The sequence below is a fragment of the Solanum verrucosum genome, unplaced genomic scaffold (assembly GCF_900185275.1).
Source record: "Solanum verrucosum unplaced genomic scaffold, falcon-dt-bn FXZP01000228.1, whole genome shotgun sequence".
Classification (NCBI taxonomy): domain Eukaryota; kingdom Viridiplantae; phylum Streptophyta; class Magnoliopsida; order Solanales; family Solanaceae; genus Solanum; species Solanum verrucosum.
Window position 1 is genome coordinate 1,292,955 of NW_026020210.1, and position 19,383 is coordinate 1,312,337.

Here is a 19,383-nt window from a genome sequence, read left to right on the forward strand (position 1 = left end):
CTACACAAGGCATTTATGCATTATAAAAGGATAAATAAATGAACACTTTTTTATATAAAATTCTACTCAGCACCAGCAGAAATATTGTACGATGAAATTAAACGGATCATACAAGTCATAAAAATTGGACTGACTAGAGAAATGATAATAGCAGAGAAAATAGAACAACAAGACGAGATACAAAAAATAGAAATACCAAAATTTTATGCAAGAAAGAGAATTATTGGAATAGCTACTATTTTGAACGAATTGACAACCAATTACATAAATGGAAATTCAGTATGGAGCTATTATACAAGAGAACAGACTATGATATACTCAAATTCCAGAGAAATTAAAGAAGCAGATATGGAAGAAATACGGTTGTTACAAGGGCAATACGAAGGAATTTTATTTCACCAGAGATAATGACAAAATATTGCAAAACTATTGGACACAAATATCCAGACCATCAATGTTCAAAATGCTATAGAGAGGATAATGTAATTCTAGTCGTCCAGTTAGAGTAAAGGAACAAGATAAAAAGCAAGAGATAAGATCAAATAAAGTATGTAAAGTAAAGATGTTTGTCTTATTATTTGACTATTGTAAAGTTAGTGGAATTAGGAATCTTATGTAAATTAGTACAAGTGTAAAGAAGTGTGTAATGTAGATGTAAAGTAATAATTAGTAAAGACAAATAGGAATAGTATTAGGCAGATGTAAAGTAGAAATAGTAACTAGGACAGATATAAAATAGAAATAGTAACACCTACTTGTATAAATAGAGAGCCATTAGGCACATCTAAGGCAAGACTTTCTCGACGGAAAGCAAGCCTCTTTGTAAACAAAAAAATTCAATAAAAATCTCAAGTTTCAAAGCTAAACAATGGAGCAAAATATATCAGATATTACACAGGTATATCGATTTATGATTATGCATAGCTAAATCTATTGATTCCTAAATATCATAGCATGATTAAATAAGTTTATATTAGTTATTATATACTAGAATTATTTGAAGCATGTTTTCTAGTTTGTTAACATGAGGAAAAAAGGAAAAACTTCCAAAACTATGTCATCCTAAAGTTGAAACCATAGGCGAAGGAAGCCGTGAGGGGAGTAAACAGAGTTGAGGCGCTCTTAGGAAGAAGTACATTTGAAAGTACGATGTTAATAGTGACAGGAAAACATGGTTGAGAATAATCTAGTTTATCGTAATCTAATATGAATAATATTTATTATGCATATGATATAAGGGAATTATTGATTAAACAACAGAACACTAATATGACTACTTATCTACATGATGAAATGATATTAGCATATGAAACACTGATTTTATATATATTAAACGATATAAAAATAATTGAATTAAGAAGGATAATATGGGAAAAAATATTTGACTTAGAAGAATTAGAACTAGTAACCCAAACATGGTATGAAATAGATGAACTAGATGAAACAGACTTAGAACGAATCAATATTTGGGATTTAGAATTAGAATACTCGGACTAATGATAAATTACGAATACCTTCAATACTGGCAAGAAACTATTGCAGATATAACTCTGTTAGGAAATCTGATAAAAGAAAATATAGAAATATATCAACAAACCCAAGATATACAATACATAGAATACATACTAAAAAATATAAGAGAAATAATTAGACTAATACCCCTTAAGAAAAGAATATTATGATAAAGCATTTAATGCCTAAAAATATAAGAGCACCCCCCCCCCCCCACACACACACACAAAGTTGAATTTGATAAAGTTATCTAGACTTCCACATTTGTGACAGACATGTTTCTTTGGATCCTTCTCAATTGGTTTTTAAAAGTTCTTCCTCTGAATACCTTTCCTCTTTTTAGCATTCTGGAGAATCGCTTGGTCATTAGTGTGATGTTCTCATCCTTAAAATCTTCTGGTGTTGTAGCTTTGAGAACCACGTTCTTCTCTTTTCTCTTTCCTCCAATTTCCTTTTCTTGGTTTTTCTTAAGTTCATAAGTCATAAGATTTCCAATTATCTCATCCATAACCAGCTTATCTAACTCACGTGCTTCGGTGATAGCTTCTACTTTGCTCTCCCAAGATTCTGGAAGAACACTTAAAAGTTCTCTGACGACTTTTCCATTAGGAAACATTTCTCCTAATAAGTAGATTTCATTGATGATTGCAGTGAACCTGGTATGCATATCTCAAATTCTTTTGCCTTTTGCCATTTGAAACAGCTCATACTGTCTGTCAAATTGTCAATCTTAGTGTTCTTTACCTGAGTTGTCCGTTCGTGAGAGCTTTGTAGTGTTTCCCATATTGATTTCGCGTCCTGACATGATGAGATTCGATTGTATTCATTTAGACCTATATCGCATATCAAAATCTTATTAGCCTTAGCATTGTTTAGAATTGTCAGTTTATCCGCATCATCCCATTCATTCCTTTCATTTGGTACATAAGTGATTCCATCAGTTTTCTTTATGGATATGGTTTGACCATCCAAGATAACTCCCCATAGGTCTAGATTTTCTCCTCAAGTGATCCATCATTTGGTTCTTCCACCATCCATAATACTTTCCATTGAACAGTGGTGGTCGAGTTTGGGAAGCTCCTTCTTATGGTGTAGGTAGGGCAGCCATTGATCATTTTCAAGATGTGAGTTTTTAGACGAAAAGACCTGCTCTGATACCAATAGAAGAAATTGTGCCCTCTATTCAAGAACCAAGTTCTTGTGATTTTGGTGAACTAAACATTTGCACCACAATAAAACACAGATTTATCGTGGAAACTTCTCTCCCTCAAGGAAGGGAAGAGCCACACCACAGTTTTATTACCTTCAAACACAATTCAAGATTACATCTCAATAATCAATGAACTAAATCTAGTATCTTTACCCTATGTCGATTAACTATAATTGAAGACACTGCTCTCTAAGAAGTCAAACTTGCTTCTTGTTACAATTCTCTCAAACTCTTTCTTAGCTCATATAAGTCAAACTCGCTTCTTGTTACAATTCTCTAAAACTCTCTTTTAACTCAACTTTCCAAGAAGTCAAACTCGCTTCTTGTTACATTTCTCTCAAACTCTCCTTTAACTCAACTTTCTACAACATTTATTCAAACAAATCAATGTAACACTATACTTTAGAAAGAATTCATAAATCTAGTACTTCTTTCTTTCATTTTCCTAATCTCCTTGATGATTCGACCTTCCCTTGGAATACTCTCTCTCTCAATTTGTGATTTTGCAAAGACAACTATTTCTCTCCTTAGCTTTGTCCTTTTATAGAGGTTGGTTTTTTCCTTGATTGACTTCTACAAGGAAAGAAATAAGTTTTCTGAAACACTAATCATTTTCCTTCTAGAACTTGATTGCATTCTTCCTTTTCGGCATAAAAGTCTTCTGCATTTATTCTTTTTCTCTTTTGGTTGTAACCTAAACAGACCAAACCAACAGATTTTCCAGAAGTTGTAGGTGCAACCCACGATTGCCACCCACAGTCCGTCCTGGTGGTCTGTGGTTCACCACCTGCAACCCCCCTCCAGAAAAGGTCCAGAAAATTGTCTAAGGGTCGACCCATGGCTGGACCCTAGGTCAGACCACGGGTCGTGCTCATTGTCCGTGGATCAGACCCCTCAGATGTCAATCCTAGAACCCCGTCGACGATCACCAGGATGGACCGTCGGTCTAGTCCGTAGGTGACCCTGACAACTTTTAAGTCATGGGTCATTTGGTCTCTTCCTCATGCGTTGGACCCCCTAAACTACGTCGTTTAACCCCTAAACTAATGGTTCTGATCAGTTTTAGCCTAGCAAACTAATTAGAACCTAACCTAATCAATTATTCACCAAAATAAGGTGAAACTTAGAGCAAAATAGAGGAGAAAGTCGAGCAGCCCTAGTTCAAGAACGCGACGAGTTTTCATCGGTTCAAGCTCTGAAATTAAAATATTTCTCCATGGAATTCGTCACCAGGTATGTGGGATTTCACTAGTGGGTTCCTTTCACCCATTAGGTCCCTAGATTTCAATCAGAATCTTGAATCCCTTAATATTTCTAGACCTAGGGTTTCTTGAATGTTAGAAATTGTTGGGTTTTAGCTTTTAGAATAATCCAAATCAGATTATCATATTGTTGCTTAGTTTCTTGTATGATATTCAGAACCCTAGCTATGTAGTTCTTTTAGTTCATGAATTACACATGCTAGGTCAATTATTTCAGATATACATGCTTCAGTTTACGAATGTCACATTATCAATTATAATTGTTGCATTCTCAGAGTTTGCTTGTTAGATTATTGAGCTATCCAGTTTACTTCAGTATGTTATAAATTTCACATATTCAGTTGGGAGTAGGATTAATATCGACTTGGACTAAGGTCAGTCACCCTCAAGTCCCAGAACTACATGCCCCCGTAGGTTATAAGTCCCATTTGTGGGCATCAGTTTAGTGATCACGCTAGTCATGCCTCTATACCTCTGGCAGGATATATTGGGTCCTTTCGATGGGGCGTATACATCGGACTCCACATTTAGCTAATGTGGTTTTATGTCGGTTATTAGTAGCTCCCACAGTCAGATTCCATTGATTTAACCATGTTATCAGTTACAGTTAGATTTCAATCTCAGCATGTTATAAACTTGGTCATTGCATTCAGTCAGTTCATGTTCAGTATTTTCAGTATAGTATCATGCTTATCCCATGCCATTTCTCAATTATATGCTTTGTTCGGTTATGTATATTGTTCAACTTTATTCTATCCTGCATGCTCAATACATTTCAAGTACTAACGCATACTCTGCACTACATCTTCTCGTGATGTAGGTTCAGGTCCTCAGCTTTCAGATCACGCATAGATCGATTCCTGATCTTCAGCTCAATAGAATCAGTGGTGAGTCCTCATTCTCCGAGGATGACAGAGATGTTTCTTTTGCTTTTAGTCTTTAGTTTCAGTCTTTGCTAGATTTAGCTGGGGCATGTCCCAGCACTTCTAGTCAGTTAGAGGCATATTTTAGACATAGTTAGTTTCAGCTTTAGCATTTGAGTTTGACTTTTCAGTTGTTGTTAAAATCTCAGCTTTTATATATTCAGATAGTTATGGGTATTCCCAATCATTTCATTTCAGTTTATCTTATAATTTAGCTTCCGCACAATATTTCCTTACTTCAGCTTATTTAGTATGCTTATGATATACCAGCGGGGTTAGTTTGGAGGCACTCGTGATCCTAGATCCCGTGTCTGCGTCCTTGGGGTAGATTCGGGGTGTGACAAACTTGGTATCAGAGCACTAGGTTTAAGAGTCCTACGATGTTTGAAAAGTTGTGCTAAGTAGAGTCCTTTTCATGAGTGTGAAGTGCACCACATCTAATGAGAGGGAGGCTACGAAGTGTTTTTAGGAAAAACTTCATTTTTTTGATATTCTTATCGTGCGTAAGGTATGATCTAATTCCTTGTTTCTAACTCGACGTTATGCGTTTTTAGATCAAGCCTCCTCATAGAGCTTACGGAAGGAATGTGAATTCCCGCAATGCTAACGTAGCTCCTCCAATCCCAGATCATGAAGTTTCGAATGCAGAGTTTCGAAATGTCATTCAGCTTTTGGCTCAGAGTGTGACCAATCAGAACAACCAGCAGGTTCCAGTTCCTGCAAATGCTAGTGGTAGATTAGTGGCAGCCAGGGTTCATGATTTTGTTAGGATGAATCCACCTGAATTTTTAGGGTCGCAGATTGGTGAGGATCCCCAAAACTTATTAGTTGAGGTCAAGAAGATCTTTTGAGTGATGCAGGTAACTGAGAAAGATATGGTTGAGTTGGCATCTTACCAGCTGAAGGATGTGGCTCACATTTGGTTCACTCAGTAGTAGGAAAATAGGGGTACGGATGCAGTTCCTATTACTTGGGAGTGTTTTAGTGATGTTTTTCTGGACGGATTCTTCTCAAGAGAGGAAAAAGCTCAGGAATTCATGAATTTGAGGCAAAGGTAACGTGATAGTCCAAGAGTACGGACTCAAGTTCACCCAACTCTCCAGGTATGCTCCTCACATGGTTGCCAATTCCAGGGCTCAAATGAACAAGTTTCTATATGCGGTATCCGACTTAGTGAAAACAAAATGTAGGAATGTTATGTTGCTGGAAAATATGAACATATCTAGGCTCATAACTCATGCTCAATAGGTTTAGGGAGATAAGCTTAGGGAACAGGCTAAGGATAATAAGAAGGCTAGAACAGGCAACTATGAGTATTCTCAACATAAATCGGGTGGTGGAAATCGTTCGCAATTTCAGCCAAAGTCTTCAGTTCATCAGCTAGTGTTCCATCTTCCAAGTTTCAACAGGATCAGAAAGGTAGGGCATCAGGCTCTAAGTATCAGGGGAGTATTTCAGGCACCAGAACCCACCCAACTTGTCCAAAGTGTGGTAAGAACCATTCGAGCTAGTGTATTGCAGGAAAGGAAGGATGTTTTGGGTGTGGTCAATCTGGTCACAAGTTGAGAGATTGTCCTTCTGCTAAATAGAATCAAGGAGGCAACAATGGTTAGGCTCAGTCTACAACTTCAGCAGAACCAGTAGGTCGCCCGACTCAGCAGGGAAACTCATCTAGTATAGGTGGCGGACAGCGCCAAAACAGGTTATGTTCTTCAAGCTCACCAAGATCAGGAAGATTCTCCTGATGTAGTCACTGCTACGTTACAAATTTATAACTTAGATGTTTATGTTTTGTTAAATCCAGGGGCTACTATTTCCTTTGTAACTCCCTATATAGCAGTCAACTTCAATGTTAGTCCAGAAACTCTCTCAGAACCCTTCTCAGTCTCTACTCCAGTCGGTGACCCAGTTATATCTAGACGGGTATACAGAAATTGCTCTGTCACAGTCATTCAGAAAGTCACCTCAGTAGATCTTGTAGAGTTAGAAATGGTAGACTTCGATGTCATTCTAGGCATGGATTGGTTACATTCCTATTATGCCTCACTCGATTGTAGAACTAGGATTGTTCATTTTCAGTTTCCAAACAAACCAATCTTAGAATGGAAGGGTAGTAGCTTAGCGCCTATGGGTCGATTCATTTCTTACCTTAAGGCCAAGAAAATGATCTCTAAGGGTTATCAATATCATCTAGGTTGGGTTAAGGATTCAAGCTATGAAACCCCAACTTTTGAGTCAATTCCCGTAGTTAATGAGTTTCCAGAAGTGTTTCCAGAAGATCTTCCCGGAGTTCCTCCTGAAAGGGAAATCGACTTTGGAATTGATCTCCTTCCAGATACCCAGCCTATTTCTATTCCTCCTTACATAATGGCTCCAGCTGAGCTTAAGGAATTGAAAATGCAGTTGAAAGACCTTCTAGATAAGGGTTTCATCAAACCTAGTATTTCCCCATGGGGTGCACTAGTGTTGTTCGTGAAGAAGAAAGATGGTTCTCTCAGAATGTGCATTGACTATAGGCAGTTGAACAAAGTCACAATCAAGAATAAGTATCCCATCCCTAGGATTGATGACTTGTTTGACCAACTTCAGGGTGCTAGTCATTTCTCAAAAATATACCTCAGATCCGATTATTATTAGCTCAGAGTCAGAGATAGTGACATGCCGAAAACAACCTTCAGAACTCGGTCTGGTCATTATGAATTTGTAGTTATGTCATTTGGACTAACCAATGCTCCTACAGCTTTCATGGATTTGATTAACAGAGTGTTCAAGCAGTATTTGGACTTGTTCGTTATCGTCTATATTGATGATATCCTCATTTACTCCAAGAATGAGGAAGAACATGCAACTCATTTGAGGGTTGTCCTGCAAACTCTCAAAGATCGCCAGTTATTCGCTAAGTTCAGTAAGTGTGAGTTTTGGTTGTAGTATGTTGCATTTATTGGGCATATTGTGTCTAGGGAAGGGATCCGAGTGGATTCTCAGAAAATAGAAGCAGGTAACAATTGCCCAGACCTACCTCTCTTTCATATATCAGAAGTTTCTTAGGTTTGGCTGGTTACTACAGAAGGTTCGTGGAAGGATTTTCATCCATAATTTCTCCATTAGCTAAGTTAACTTAGAAAAATGTTAAGTTTCAGTGGTCAGATGATTGTGAGAAAAGCTTCGCAGAACTAAAACCTAGGTTGACTACATCTCCTGTTTTGACTCTACCAGAGGGTTTAGATGATTATGTGATCTATTGTGATGCATCCACAGTCGGCCTAGGTTGTGTATTAATGTAGCGAGGTAAGGTTATAGCTTATGCTTCTAGAAAGCTTAAGGTGCATGAGAAGCATTATCTGACTCATGACCTCGAGTTTGCAGCAGTGGTGTTTGCACTTAAGATTTGGAGACATTACTTGTATGGTGTTCATGTAGATGTGTTCACAGACCATAAGAGCCTTCAGTATGTGTTCACCCAAAAAGAGTTGAATCTTCGCCAGATGAGATAGCTTGAGTTCCTCAAGGATTATGATATGAGTGTGTATTACCATCCTGGTAAGGCATGTAGTAGTAGATGCCCTTAGCAGACTATCTATGGGTAGTGTAGCAAATGTTGAGAAAGAGAGAAAAGAACTAGCAAAAGATGTTCACAAGCTTGCTTGTTTAGGAGTTTGCCTTATGAGCATATCAGATGGTGGTGTAACAGTTCAAAATGGGTCAGAATCTTCATTGGTAGTGGAGGTTAAGGAAATACAAGACAGTGATCCGATATTGCTTCAACTAAAGGGTGCAGTTCATCAGCAGAGAGTTGAGGTTTTCTCCCAAAGGGGAGATGGTGTGCTTCGCTATCATGGTCGATTATGTGTTCCTAAGGTGGGTGAGTTGAGATAACAGATTCTTGTAAAAGCCCATAACTCCAGGTATTCTATTCATCCAGGCTCCACTAAGATGTACCGCGATCTGCGGGAAGTATTTTGGTGGAATGGTATGGAAAGGGATATAGCGGATTTTGTAGCTAAGTGCCCTAATTGCCAGCAAGTGAAGGTAGAACATCAGAAACCAGGATGTATGACTCAAGAGATAAACATTCCTAGTTAGAAGTGGGAAGTGATCAGGATGGACTTCATTACAAGTTTACCTCGTACTCGCATACAGCGTGACTCCATTTGGGTGATAGTTAACAGAGTTACTAAGTCTGCGCGCTTTTTGGCGGTTAAGACTACAAATTCGGCGGAGGACTACGCCAACCTTTACATTAATGAGATAGTCATGTTGCATGGGGTTTCTTTGTCTATCATTTCAGATAGAGGTCCTCAGTTTACCTCTCATTTATGGAATTCATTTCAGAACGGTCTTGGTACTTAGGTTAATCTTAGCACCGCATTTCATCCACAGATGGATGGTCAGGTAGAGCATACCATTCAGACCTTAAAAGATATGTTGAAAGCTTACGTGATCGATTTCAAGGGTAGTTGGGATGATCACCTTCCTCTTATAGAGTTCGCCTACAATAATAGCTAGCATTCCAGTATTCAGATGACCCCTTATGAGGCATTGTACGGGCGTAAATGCAGATCTCCAGTTAGTTGGTTTAAAGTAGGTGAAGCAGCCTTGATAGGGCCAGATTCGATTCATGATGCCATGGAAAAGTTTGGCACATTAGAGATAGACTTAACAGCCCAGAGTCGCTAGAAGTCCTATGCAGATGTAAGGAGAAAGGACTTGGAGTTCCAAATTGATGATTGGGTTTTCCTGAAAGTGTCACCTATGAAGGGGTTGATGAGATTTGGGGGAAAAGGGAAGCTCAGTCCTAGATATGCAGGCCTTTACAAGATCTTAAAAAGAGTTGGAAAAGTGGCTTATGAGTTAGAGTTACCAGCAGAACTAGCAGTAGTGCATCTGGTCTTTCACATTTCATTATTGAAGAAGTGTGTGGGTGATCCAGCATCTATAGTACCTTTAGAGTGTGTGGCTGTGAAGGATAGTCTCACTTATGATGATGTGCTAGTTGAGATTCTTAATCATCAGGTTTAAAGGTTGAGAAACAAAGAAATCGCTTCAATGAAGGTTTTGTGGAGGAGTCAGTCTGTAGAGAGAGCTACTTGGGAAGCAGAAGCTTGAGGTAATAGTTCCTCTCCAGTCTTTCAGTTACTCATGCGTAGCTTCAGTCTTAATATCCTTCCTTCAATATCTACTTGCATTTTCAGCGTATTTGCATGTTCTTGAAACTTAGTTCAGTCAGAAATCAGATTCTAGTAATTAGTGGTAGGGTTTGCAGCTCTTTCCCTCATTATCCAACTAGTTTAGACTTCATTCGAGGACAAATGTTCCCAAGGGGGAGATAATATAACACCCCGTATCCTAAACAGACCAAACCAACAGATTTTCCAGAAGTTGCAGGTGCAACCCATGGTTGCCACCCACAGACAGTAGGGTGACCTACGGTCTGTCCTGGTGGTCTGTGGTTCACCACTTGCAACCCCCTCCCAGAAAAGGTCCAGAAAACTGTCTAACGGTTGACCCACGACCAGACCCACAGACCATAGGTCAGACCGCGGATCATAAGTCAGACCACGGGCAGTGGTCATGGTCCGTGGATCACACCCCTCATATGTCAGTCCCAGAACCCCATCGACGGTCGCCAGGACGGACCGTCGGTCTGGTCCGTCGGTGACCCCGACAGCTTTTAAGTCAAGGGTCGTTTGGTCTTTTCCTCATGTGTTGGACCCATAAACTATGTCGTTTAACCCCTAAACTATGTGATTTTGATCATTTTTAGCCTAGTAAACTAATTAGAACCTAACCCAATCAATTATTCACCAAAATCAAGCGAAACTTAAAGCAAAATAGAGGAGAAAGTCCAGCAGCCCTAGTTCAAGAATGCAACGAGATTTCATCAGTTCCAGCTCCAAAATTGAAAGATTTCTTCGTGGAATTCGTCACCAGGTATGTGGGATTTTACTACTGGGTTCCTTTCACCCATTGGGTCCCTAGATTTCAATCAGAATCTTGATTCCTTAATATTATCTAGACCTAGGGTTTCTTGAATGTTAGAAATTGTTGGGTTTTAGCTGTTAGAATGATCCAAATAAGATTATCATATTGTTACTTAGTTTTTTGTATGATATTCAGAATCCTAGCTATGTAGTTCTTTTAGTTCATGAATTACACATACTAGGTTAGTTATTTCAAATATACATGCTTCAGTTTACAACTATCACATTATTAGTTATAATTGTTGCATTTTCAGATTTGCATGTCAGATTATTGAGTTATCCCATTTACTTCAGTATGTTATAAATTTCACATATTCAGTTAGGAGTAAGCTTAATACAGAGTTGGACTAGGGTCAGTCACCTTCAAGTCCCAGAACGACGTGCCCCCGTAGGTTATAAGTCCCATGTGTGGGTATCAGTTTAGTGATCACGCCAGTCATGCCTCTATACCTCTGGCAGGGTATATGGGGTCCTCTCGATGGGGCGTATACATTGGACTCCATATTTAGCTCATGTGTTTTTATGTAAGTTATTAGTAGCTCCCACAATCAGATTCCATTGATTGACGATGTTATCAGTTACAGTCAGATTTCAGTCTCAGCATGTATAAACTTGGTCATTGCATTCATGTTTAGTATTTTCAGTATAGTATCATGCTTTTCTCATTTCATTGCTCATTTATATGCTTTGTTCAGTTATGTATATTGTTCAGCTTTATTCTATCTTTGCATGCTCAGGACCTTTCAAGTACTGACGCATACTCTGCGCTACAACTTCTCGTGATGTAGGTTCAAGTCCTCAGCTTCCAGATCACGTATAGATTGGTTCCTGATCTTCAGCTCAGCAGTATCAATGGTGAGTCCTCATTCTCCGAGGACGAAAGACATGTTTCTTTTGCTTTTAGTCTTTAGTTTCGGTCTTTGCTAGATTCAGCTGGGGCATGTCCCAGCACTTCTAGTCAGTTAGAGGTTTATTTCAGACATAGTTAGTTTCAGCTTTAGCATTTGAGTTTGACCTTTCAGTTGTTGTTAAACTCTCAGTTTTTATATATTCAGATAATTATGGGTATCCCCATCATTTCATTTAAGGTTATCTTATGATTTAGCTTCCGCACAGTATTTACTTACTTCAGTTTATTTAGTATGTTTATGATATGCCAGCAGGGTTAGCTTGGGGTCACTCGTAACCCTAGGTCCCGTGTCCGCGTCCTGGGGGTAGCTTCGGGGCATGACATTAACTTGGCTTACTGCTTTGGACACGTTTTTCCTATTTTATCTCTGCATAAATGAACTCTTCCCGCATCTTCATTTTAAGTCTGGTATGTGTTATGTGAACCTGGTTCATGTTGTCAACATCAAAAGTATTTTGAGCAATTCATTATTCATCAAATGTTATACCCCAGAATTGATAGACATTCAAGATACTACAAAATTAGGTGTCTCCAATTTTCAACCTGGTGCAAGAGGTGGAGAGGGTAGTTGCATCGACATATGGGGCATAGCATGGTGACCACCATTTAAGTGCCGATGAGGTGGTGGCAGACGCTAAACATTACCACCCATTACAGCTGGTGGTAGAGGGGACCTATTTAGGGGTGGAGCTAACTGTGAGGGCTGCGGAGGTGGCATTCCTCTGTGCATTTGTTGCTGCAGAATGCCACCTGCAGCTAGTTGCATAGGTTGTCCCTGGCAAGCTTGTGGTGGAGGCATCTGCATTGGTGGGTAGACATTAGGGTGCATAGGTGGTGGCTGAATTGTTGGAACAGGAGCTGGAGGCATAGGACCATTTGCAAAAGGCAGTGGGGGAATAGGAGCATCAACCACACCATTGGCTTCTAGAACACTGGGGACTGTTGGTTCCCCATAAAGTTCTATCGTATTCAGTACCTTTATTGCATAGTCAACATCTTCTTCACTTCGGAATTCCACAAAACCGTATCCCTGATGAGCATTAGTAACTCTGTCCTTGGGGACATAAACATTGACTACTAAACTTGTTTGAACAAACATGCTCCTATAACAACTCTTCAGCAATTTGAGGGTCGAGATTGCCGACATAGTCAGTGGCGTCTTGGTTGCGCTCCACCCAGTGTTGGCTCAGAAGGTTTGCCGGAATTCAAAAGTACCCACAAAATAGTAAAAGTTGCCAGGTTTTAAACTAAACTAACCAGAAACACAGAAGCTAAACATAATATCCTTGAGGAAGCAAGACTAAATAAATACTAAGTTATATAAGTCTCTGAATAAAACATTTGTGACTTGAAAGTTGTCCCCCATGATAGTCTTGAGCGAGTAAAAGCTTGAAATGTATCTAGTCATTGCAATAACATCATGGTAAACATTAACCACCCTGGGCTTCTTCCATTTTGGGTTGTAAGTAGGGTGGTTCAAAATCAAACTGAAACCGATAAACCAAACCTAAAAAAAGTTATTGGTTCATCGGTAATGGTTATTGGTTTAATGGTTTTGATTTTTTTTTTATTATCGGGTTATCGGTTCTTAACGAGGTTTTTTCTTAACGAGTTAACTGATAGCCCGATTGTTTATTAATAAATGATATTTATACCATTCGGTATATAAAATCCTAGACTTAGGATTTACTTCTTCTTTTTTCTGACAGTCTTAAACTTTTGATTATTCTACAATGTGTTAGTGTTGTTTTTGAGCAAGATACAAGCTATCAACATATGTGCATGGTTTATTTGGTTTGTCACCATGCTTCTAAGTGATTTTCAATCATTTATTTTTTGTATCAAATCATAGCGGTTAAACCGATAACGATCAATAACCTATAAACCGGTAACCAGTAAGCCAATATCTTAATGGTTCTTAACAATTTAGCATGTCTACAAACCGATAACCGATAAGTTGAATTGATAAACTTTAAAACCGAACCGACCGATACGCAGCCCTTGTTGTAAGAAGCTAGTTTTGTGCGACTTCATCAAGATTTCTCCATCTTTCCAAAATATTATCAGTTCAAAATTATAGTTATCCATATCAGAGGGAATAGAATTCACCAAAATGTTATCTTTAGTTCAAGATTCAGCAATCCCATACTCTTTCATCCACCAGATATTAAGGTGTTTTTGTCGATATGATCAGTCAAACAAAGACAATTCCCCAACTCTGCTAGCCTCAAACGCGAGGATGGAGTTTCCAGACCCAGTGGAGCTGGCAGGGACTTGATCTTTTCTGCCTCAATATCGAAGCAGTAAATTCTGTCATTTTCTTCGCGATCCATCCAATGAAGAGCACCATTGACATTAACCTGGCCAAAACTATACCAAACAGGACAGAATTTCACCCACTTATCTCCATTCCACACCAACTCCAAGGTATAAACCTCCAATTCCAATACTTTAGTATGATCCTGAACCTTTTTGTTTACTAATCTCAATACCTTATAATCTCATTATTTGCCTTCTTTGTATTCATTCTTCATATGTATTATTCTGTAATTGTATGTATATCAAATCAAAATCAATATATCGTGCCTTTTGAATTACCTTTTTTCTCATTATGTTTTTCTATTTATCGTCTTGGATATGAGGTATTGTTGACCCAAAAGTTGTGAGATTAACACCGATAGCAGCAGCGTGCTTGATGTGGGAAATAGCCTTGCAAGCGTAAGCAAATATGATTTGGGTTGGGCTAATCCCATGACTTAAGACTGTCAATCTCGAGAAGGCTAGCACAATCAAAATTAGCACCTAAGTTGGCTAATTTGGTAACAAGTGCAGGATCACTGTTGCACTTGACAGCACAGAAAAGATAGAGTACTGTTTTGTTGCTGCTTCTATGCATTTATTGATCTCCTTACATAGTTACAGAATGCCCATATATGACAAAAATTGATCACGCTTATGAAGGATCACTTACGTTACAAAATTGTATCCATGTTGCCTGATAGTTGAAGATCACACATAGTGAGATACACAATCTGAATAAATATGTGCTAATATTCCTTGAATACCTGCTTTAGAAAACTTCAAGTCATACACCTGTTCAAATTTCTAATATCCCTACTTGCTTAGCTCTGACCGAACTCATCTAGAAATGTTTTTCATAGTGAACAGGGTTATTTAGTTCCTATATAGACATTACTGCATCTGCATTTCCACTATTGTTTAACATATACAACTACTACTACTTTCTTTAGGATAGCAGACATAGGCAGCTCTTCAATGGTTTGCAGACAGTTCTTTTGCTTGTAACCGCTGTCCACACTAGAGGATATCTTCATGGTTTAGAAAGTTTAATCAGTGAATGCACTCTAACGCTTACTTTATACACTGTCAACATGGTGGAATAACAGAACGCAAAAATGGCAAAACCACTGAAGCACCTTGCAGTAAAAGTTAAAAGGTAATCGAGGTATAGTTACGAAAACCAAGCCATAGGCAAACTGGTCCAAGCCTCCTACCTGCTTGCCATATGCTAAAATTTTATGTACGAAATCCGGATTTGATCTTTTTCTGAGGTTTGTGTTGTGGATACGTCATTGAAGGTGAAGTACCCAGGGGTATCATGGGTAGCAAACGTTGCCCATTTGAACTGTGTGTAGGTGAAGAGAAAGGACCCAAGTGCGGGGTTTGTGGACCTAGCTCTTTCAACTGTCTCAATGCACGGCCGCATGGTTTACTGCTGCCATTTCCCATGCCTAATTTTCTCTTCTTCTGTAGTAGCTCCCACTGTAGGTTGTCCTCTTTAGCATGATCCTGGTCCTTCACTACAAGGTTAATGATAGAACAACAATTTGCAAACAATAGCACAGTCAGTAGCACTAAAAGGTTTAGCAAGTGAGCAAAGCTGATATTTCCCAAATGCAGCTCCTAACAAAACCAGTTTACAAGCAATTTCCATTTCGACAATTGAAACACAAATAACAAAATTGGAAGTTATAATACTACAGAATATAGAAAGGACAGATGCTACACAATGCTAATGCACAGGGATTGAGAAAAGCATAGGTGAGTGGATGACTATTGTCTATATAAATTCCATCCATATTAAGATGTTTCATTCACCATTTCTAAGCATATGTACATTCTCAGAAGCGTGTATTCCTTCTTCCAAACAATCATTGAGTTCGTTAATTTTAGAAAAATAACAAGTTTGAACTCCTTCAATAAAGAACTGAAGATCATAACAAGAAATTTAACGAGTTCAAAAGGTTTTGGCATAAAAAGCTCAAATCCATATAGTGACAGCAAATGAAGAGTCGCCAGATTTATCAGTATGTGTAGTATGGGAGGTAAATTTAATTTACTAAATAGCAAGACTCTGAGAGACAGTGCATCCTTGGCCACCCATAGTGAAGAGGTTTTTCTCTTCAGACTAAAGAGACGGCTGACATTAAGTGAATTTGTAGTAAACTAATCAAGTATGAGTAATACCTTCTCTTGCTCAAATTGTTCCTTTGATCCATTCTTGGCTTTCGAAAGAAATCCTTGATATTTCCTTGCCATTTCTTCTGATTCCTTCAGCTTGTACAACACCTCAAGTCTATTATGTTCTGCTATTCTTGCCTTCTTCCTTGCTTCCTCCAACTCTGTCCTCCCTGTTCTCATTGCTCCTCCCATCTCTTCCACTATGCTCAGTAAGCGATGACATCTTCCTGATGTGACTTCTAGCTTAAGACCCTTGACATAGTCGACCATTGGACTACACATTCTTGTGGCTAGCTCATCTACTAGGTTGTCCACTCCACACTCTACCAAGCTCAGTGTAGTAATAACAAGACGGAATATGTGTTTTAGAAGTTGAATTGTGATCAAAGAAGTGCCATTATTTTCACCTCTTTGGTGAATGGCAGAAACATATGCAACAGCTTTCTTGAAAACATTATGTATGGAATTTTGATGGTCACTAAGGGTCTGAAGAATGTTGGTTTGGCTTGTATTTACTTGGGATTCAACTTGTCTTAGCAGATGGATCAACTGCATTAGCTGCATCTCTTGTTTCTGAATTAGCTCTCTGCCAACTGTTTTGGCTCTATTCATATAGCCTTCTTCCTGCATTTACAAATTGAGAAACCAAGTTCACATCTACTATCAAGCACTTCATGTCGAAATTCATGGGAATCTTTTGAAAAGTCATCCCATTCCAATACTTCATTAAGTCAGTGTTATTCACAAAGCTTTCTTGAAGTGTATAAGACAATTACCACACTATAAACTAAGCTTAGACCTCAATGCTAAACAACGATTAACATTCCATGTACACCAAATGATAACAAAATTTGAGATACACAAAGGCAGAGTGAGTAAGATGTAAAGTTTCAGATTTGTATGGAGCATAGATATATCGTTCAATCACTTCCGGATTTCATGCTTTTGTCATTCAAATGAAAACAGTGTCCAATCACTTGCTTGATACACATATAGGTGTCAAGATTAGCTGCTGGAAAGCATTGCCGCTCCAATTAGTCCCACGGTTCAATTACTGATAGAAATACACATCATACACAGACTCCTGCTATTCTGACTATACGACACACTTTCTGTTATGGAACATTACACTGTTTGAAATTATTACAAATTTCACAAGTTTCAAAACATAAAGTTCATTTAACTATTTAAATTTTATACTCAGATAGTCTCTCTATCAGACTGGGCTTTCAATCACTATGAATAATGTAATTGGAGTGCATAAATTAAACTAACATCTTGAGCTTAGAGTCATATAAAACGAAAAGGAAATCAGCCATTATCAATGCCATACGGAAACTCAAACTCGTTACGTACTACCTCAATTTCACTTGCCTCTTTTCTCACCGTCCTTTCAGCTCCATTCTCGTTTCTCCTGCAGTCCTGTCACCGAAACCATTTTTTTCACTCTCTCTGGGAAAGTAAACACAGAATTGAGAAACCGAATATGCATAGGAGTTTATCTTCACAATTATCAACAGGCTCAAACAGAACTTCAGAGTTCAGACATTGATTAAACAAATGGAGATAACAGAGTATACGAATTGGACGGAAGAGTACATCGGAATAAAAATGATTATAATCGAAGACAACGGTATTAATTTTTCCTTCCTCAGCCATTTCAACAGTCTTCAATCCTACTAGCTTCATCAGCGGATTAGCTAACGATTCAAACACGTCTGCGGCCTTCAAAAAACAAAAATACAAATTAAAACGTCAAATCCACAACTCTCCATTTGCTTAGGTTTTGACAGATGGAACGTAATATTAAAATTAGGAGTTTGAAGAATTTGTACTTCCTGCAAGCCAGTTCGGATCTGAAAATCTAGCTGATTGAAGGCGAGTTTAAGCTGTTCCTGATTAGAAACAATTCGCGAGAACTTAACACGGAGATCACCGATGGACGGAGAAGGAGATGAAGTCGGCGCGAGGAATCGTCGCCGGCGGCCATTCATGGCTGTTTTTTTGGCGGGAAGCACGCGAATACTGGAATTTGAAGGAGATACTGATTCTAATATGTTAAAGTTTAATGAGGAAACAGAACTTCTTTCTGCGAATTAACATTTATTTCTAGTTATATAAAGAGAATAAAAGCTGGATTTAAACTAGGACGGTCCAAAACCGAATCGAAATTTATAATTGAATCGAAAAAAAGTTATTAGTTTATTATTAATGAGTTTGGTTTAACGGTTTTGATAACATTTTTTATTTTTTTATTATTGGGTTATCAGTTCTTAATGATTTGAGGTTTTTTCTTAACGGGTTAACCATAACCTGATAGTAAATTAATAAATTGTATTTTACTCCATTCGGTATATAAAGTTTTTGACTTAGGATATAGTTCATATTTTTATTTCTTGTAGTCTCAAACTTTTGGTTATTCAATAATGTATTAGTGTTGCTTTTAGGCAAGACGCAATATATCAATTCATGTGCATGATTTATTTGGTTTGTCGCTATGCATGTTTCTAAGTGATTCACAATCATTTATTTTTTGTTTCTAAGTGATTTACAATCATTTGTTTTTTGTGTGATTAAATCGATAACCGAACCGATAACAATCAATAACCGATAAGTCAATATCTTAATGGTTCTTAGCATGTGTACAAACCAATAACCGATAAGTAGAACTGATAAACTTCAAAATAGAACTTATCGATACCCAGCCTTAGTTGAAACCTTTTCATATTGTTTCAAAATTATCACACTGGGTTATTATTGTTTCAAAATTATCACACTGGGTTATTAAGCAAGGACGATGAATAAAAGTGCTTCTTTTTTTAAGGGGAAATGGGGGAGGGGATTACAATGTGAGGAATCGAACCCTCACCAACAAGGTGGGAGTTCATGTCGACAACCAACTAAACTACTAAAATTCCCCGATTAATAAAATTTGTTTGATAGGATGCATTAGAAAAAACAATAGTATATGTATTAGCTTTATACTATGATACTTTAATTTGTTCGGTACACTTTTTGAAATTTATGTACAATTAATACAAATATTACTTATGTACACTCTATTTATGTATAACTAATACATGAGAAATTATGATATTAGCAA

The 19,383-nt window shown here is 38.0% G+C and overlaps 1 protein-coding gene and 1 pseudogene across 1 annotated transcript; both read right to left on the reverse strand.

Annotated features, from left to right (window-relative positions):
* Positions 1–12,336: 12,336 nt before the first annotated feature.
* LOC125830334 (formin-like protein 3) lies at positions 12,337–12,945 on the reverse strand (annotated as a pseudogene).
* A 2,390-nt stretch (positions 12,946–15,335) lies between these two features.
* LOC125830461 (uncharacterized) lies at positions 15,336–18,274 on the reverse strand. The gene is made up of 5 exons (XM_049509659.1): positions 18,116–18,274; positions 17,880–18,005; positions 17,640–17,702; positions 16,286–16,904; positions 15,336–15,625 (listed from the first exon to the last, which is right to left on the reverse strand). Exons 1-5 carry the CDS (start codon positions 18,272–18,274, stop codon positions 15,336–15,338), a joined length of 1,257 nt encoding a protein of 418 aa, XP_049365616.1.
* Positions 18,275–19,383: the final 1,109 nt, after the last annotated feature.

Coding starts and splice junctions, on each gene's coding strand:
- LOC125830461 (XM_049509659.1), bottom strand. CDS start 18,274: ATGAATGGCCGCCGGCGACGATTCCTCGCGCCGACTTCATCTCCTTCT. Junction 18,006..18,115: donor TCCGAACTGGCTTGCAGGAA/GTACAAATTCTT, acceptor TGTTTTTTGAAG/GCCGCAGACGTGTTTGAATC. Junction 15,626..16,285: donor ACAATTTGAGCAAGAGAAGG/TATTACTCATAC, acceptor CTATCATTAACC/TTGTAGTGAAGGACCAGGAT.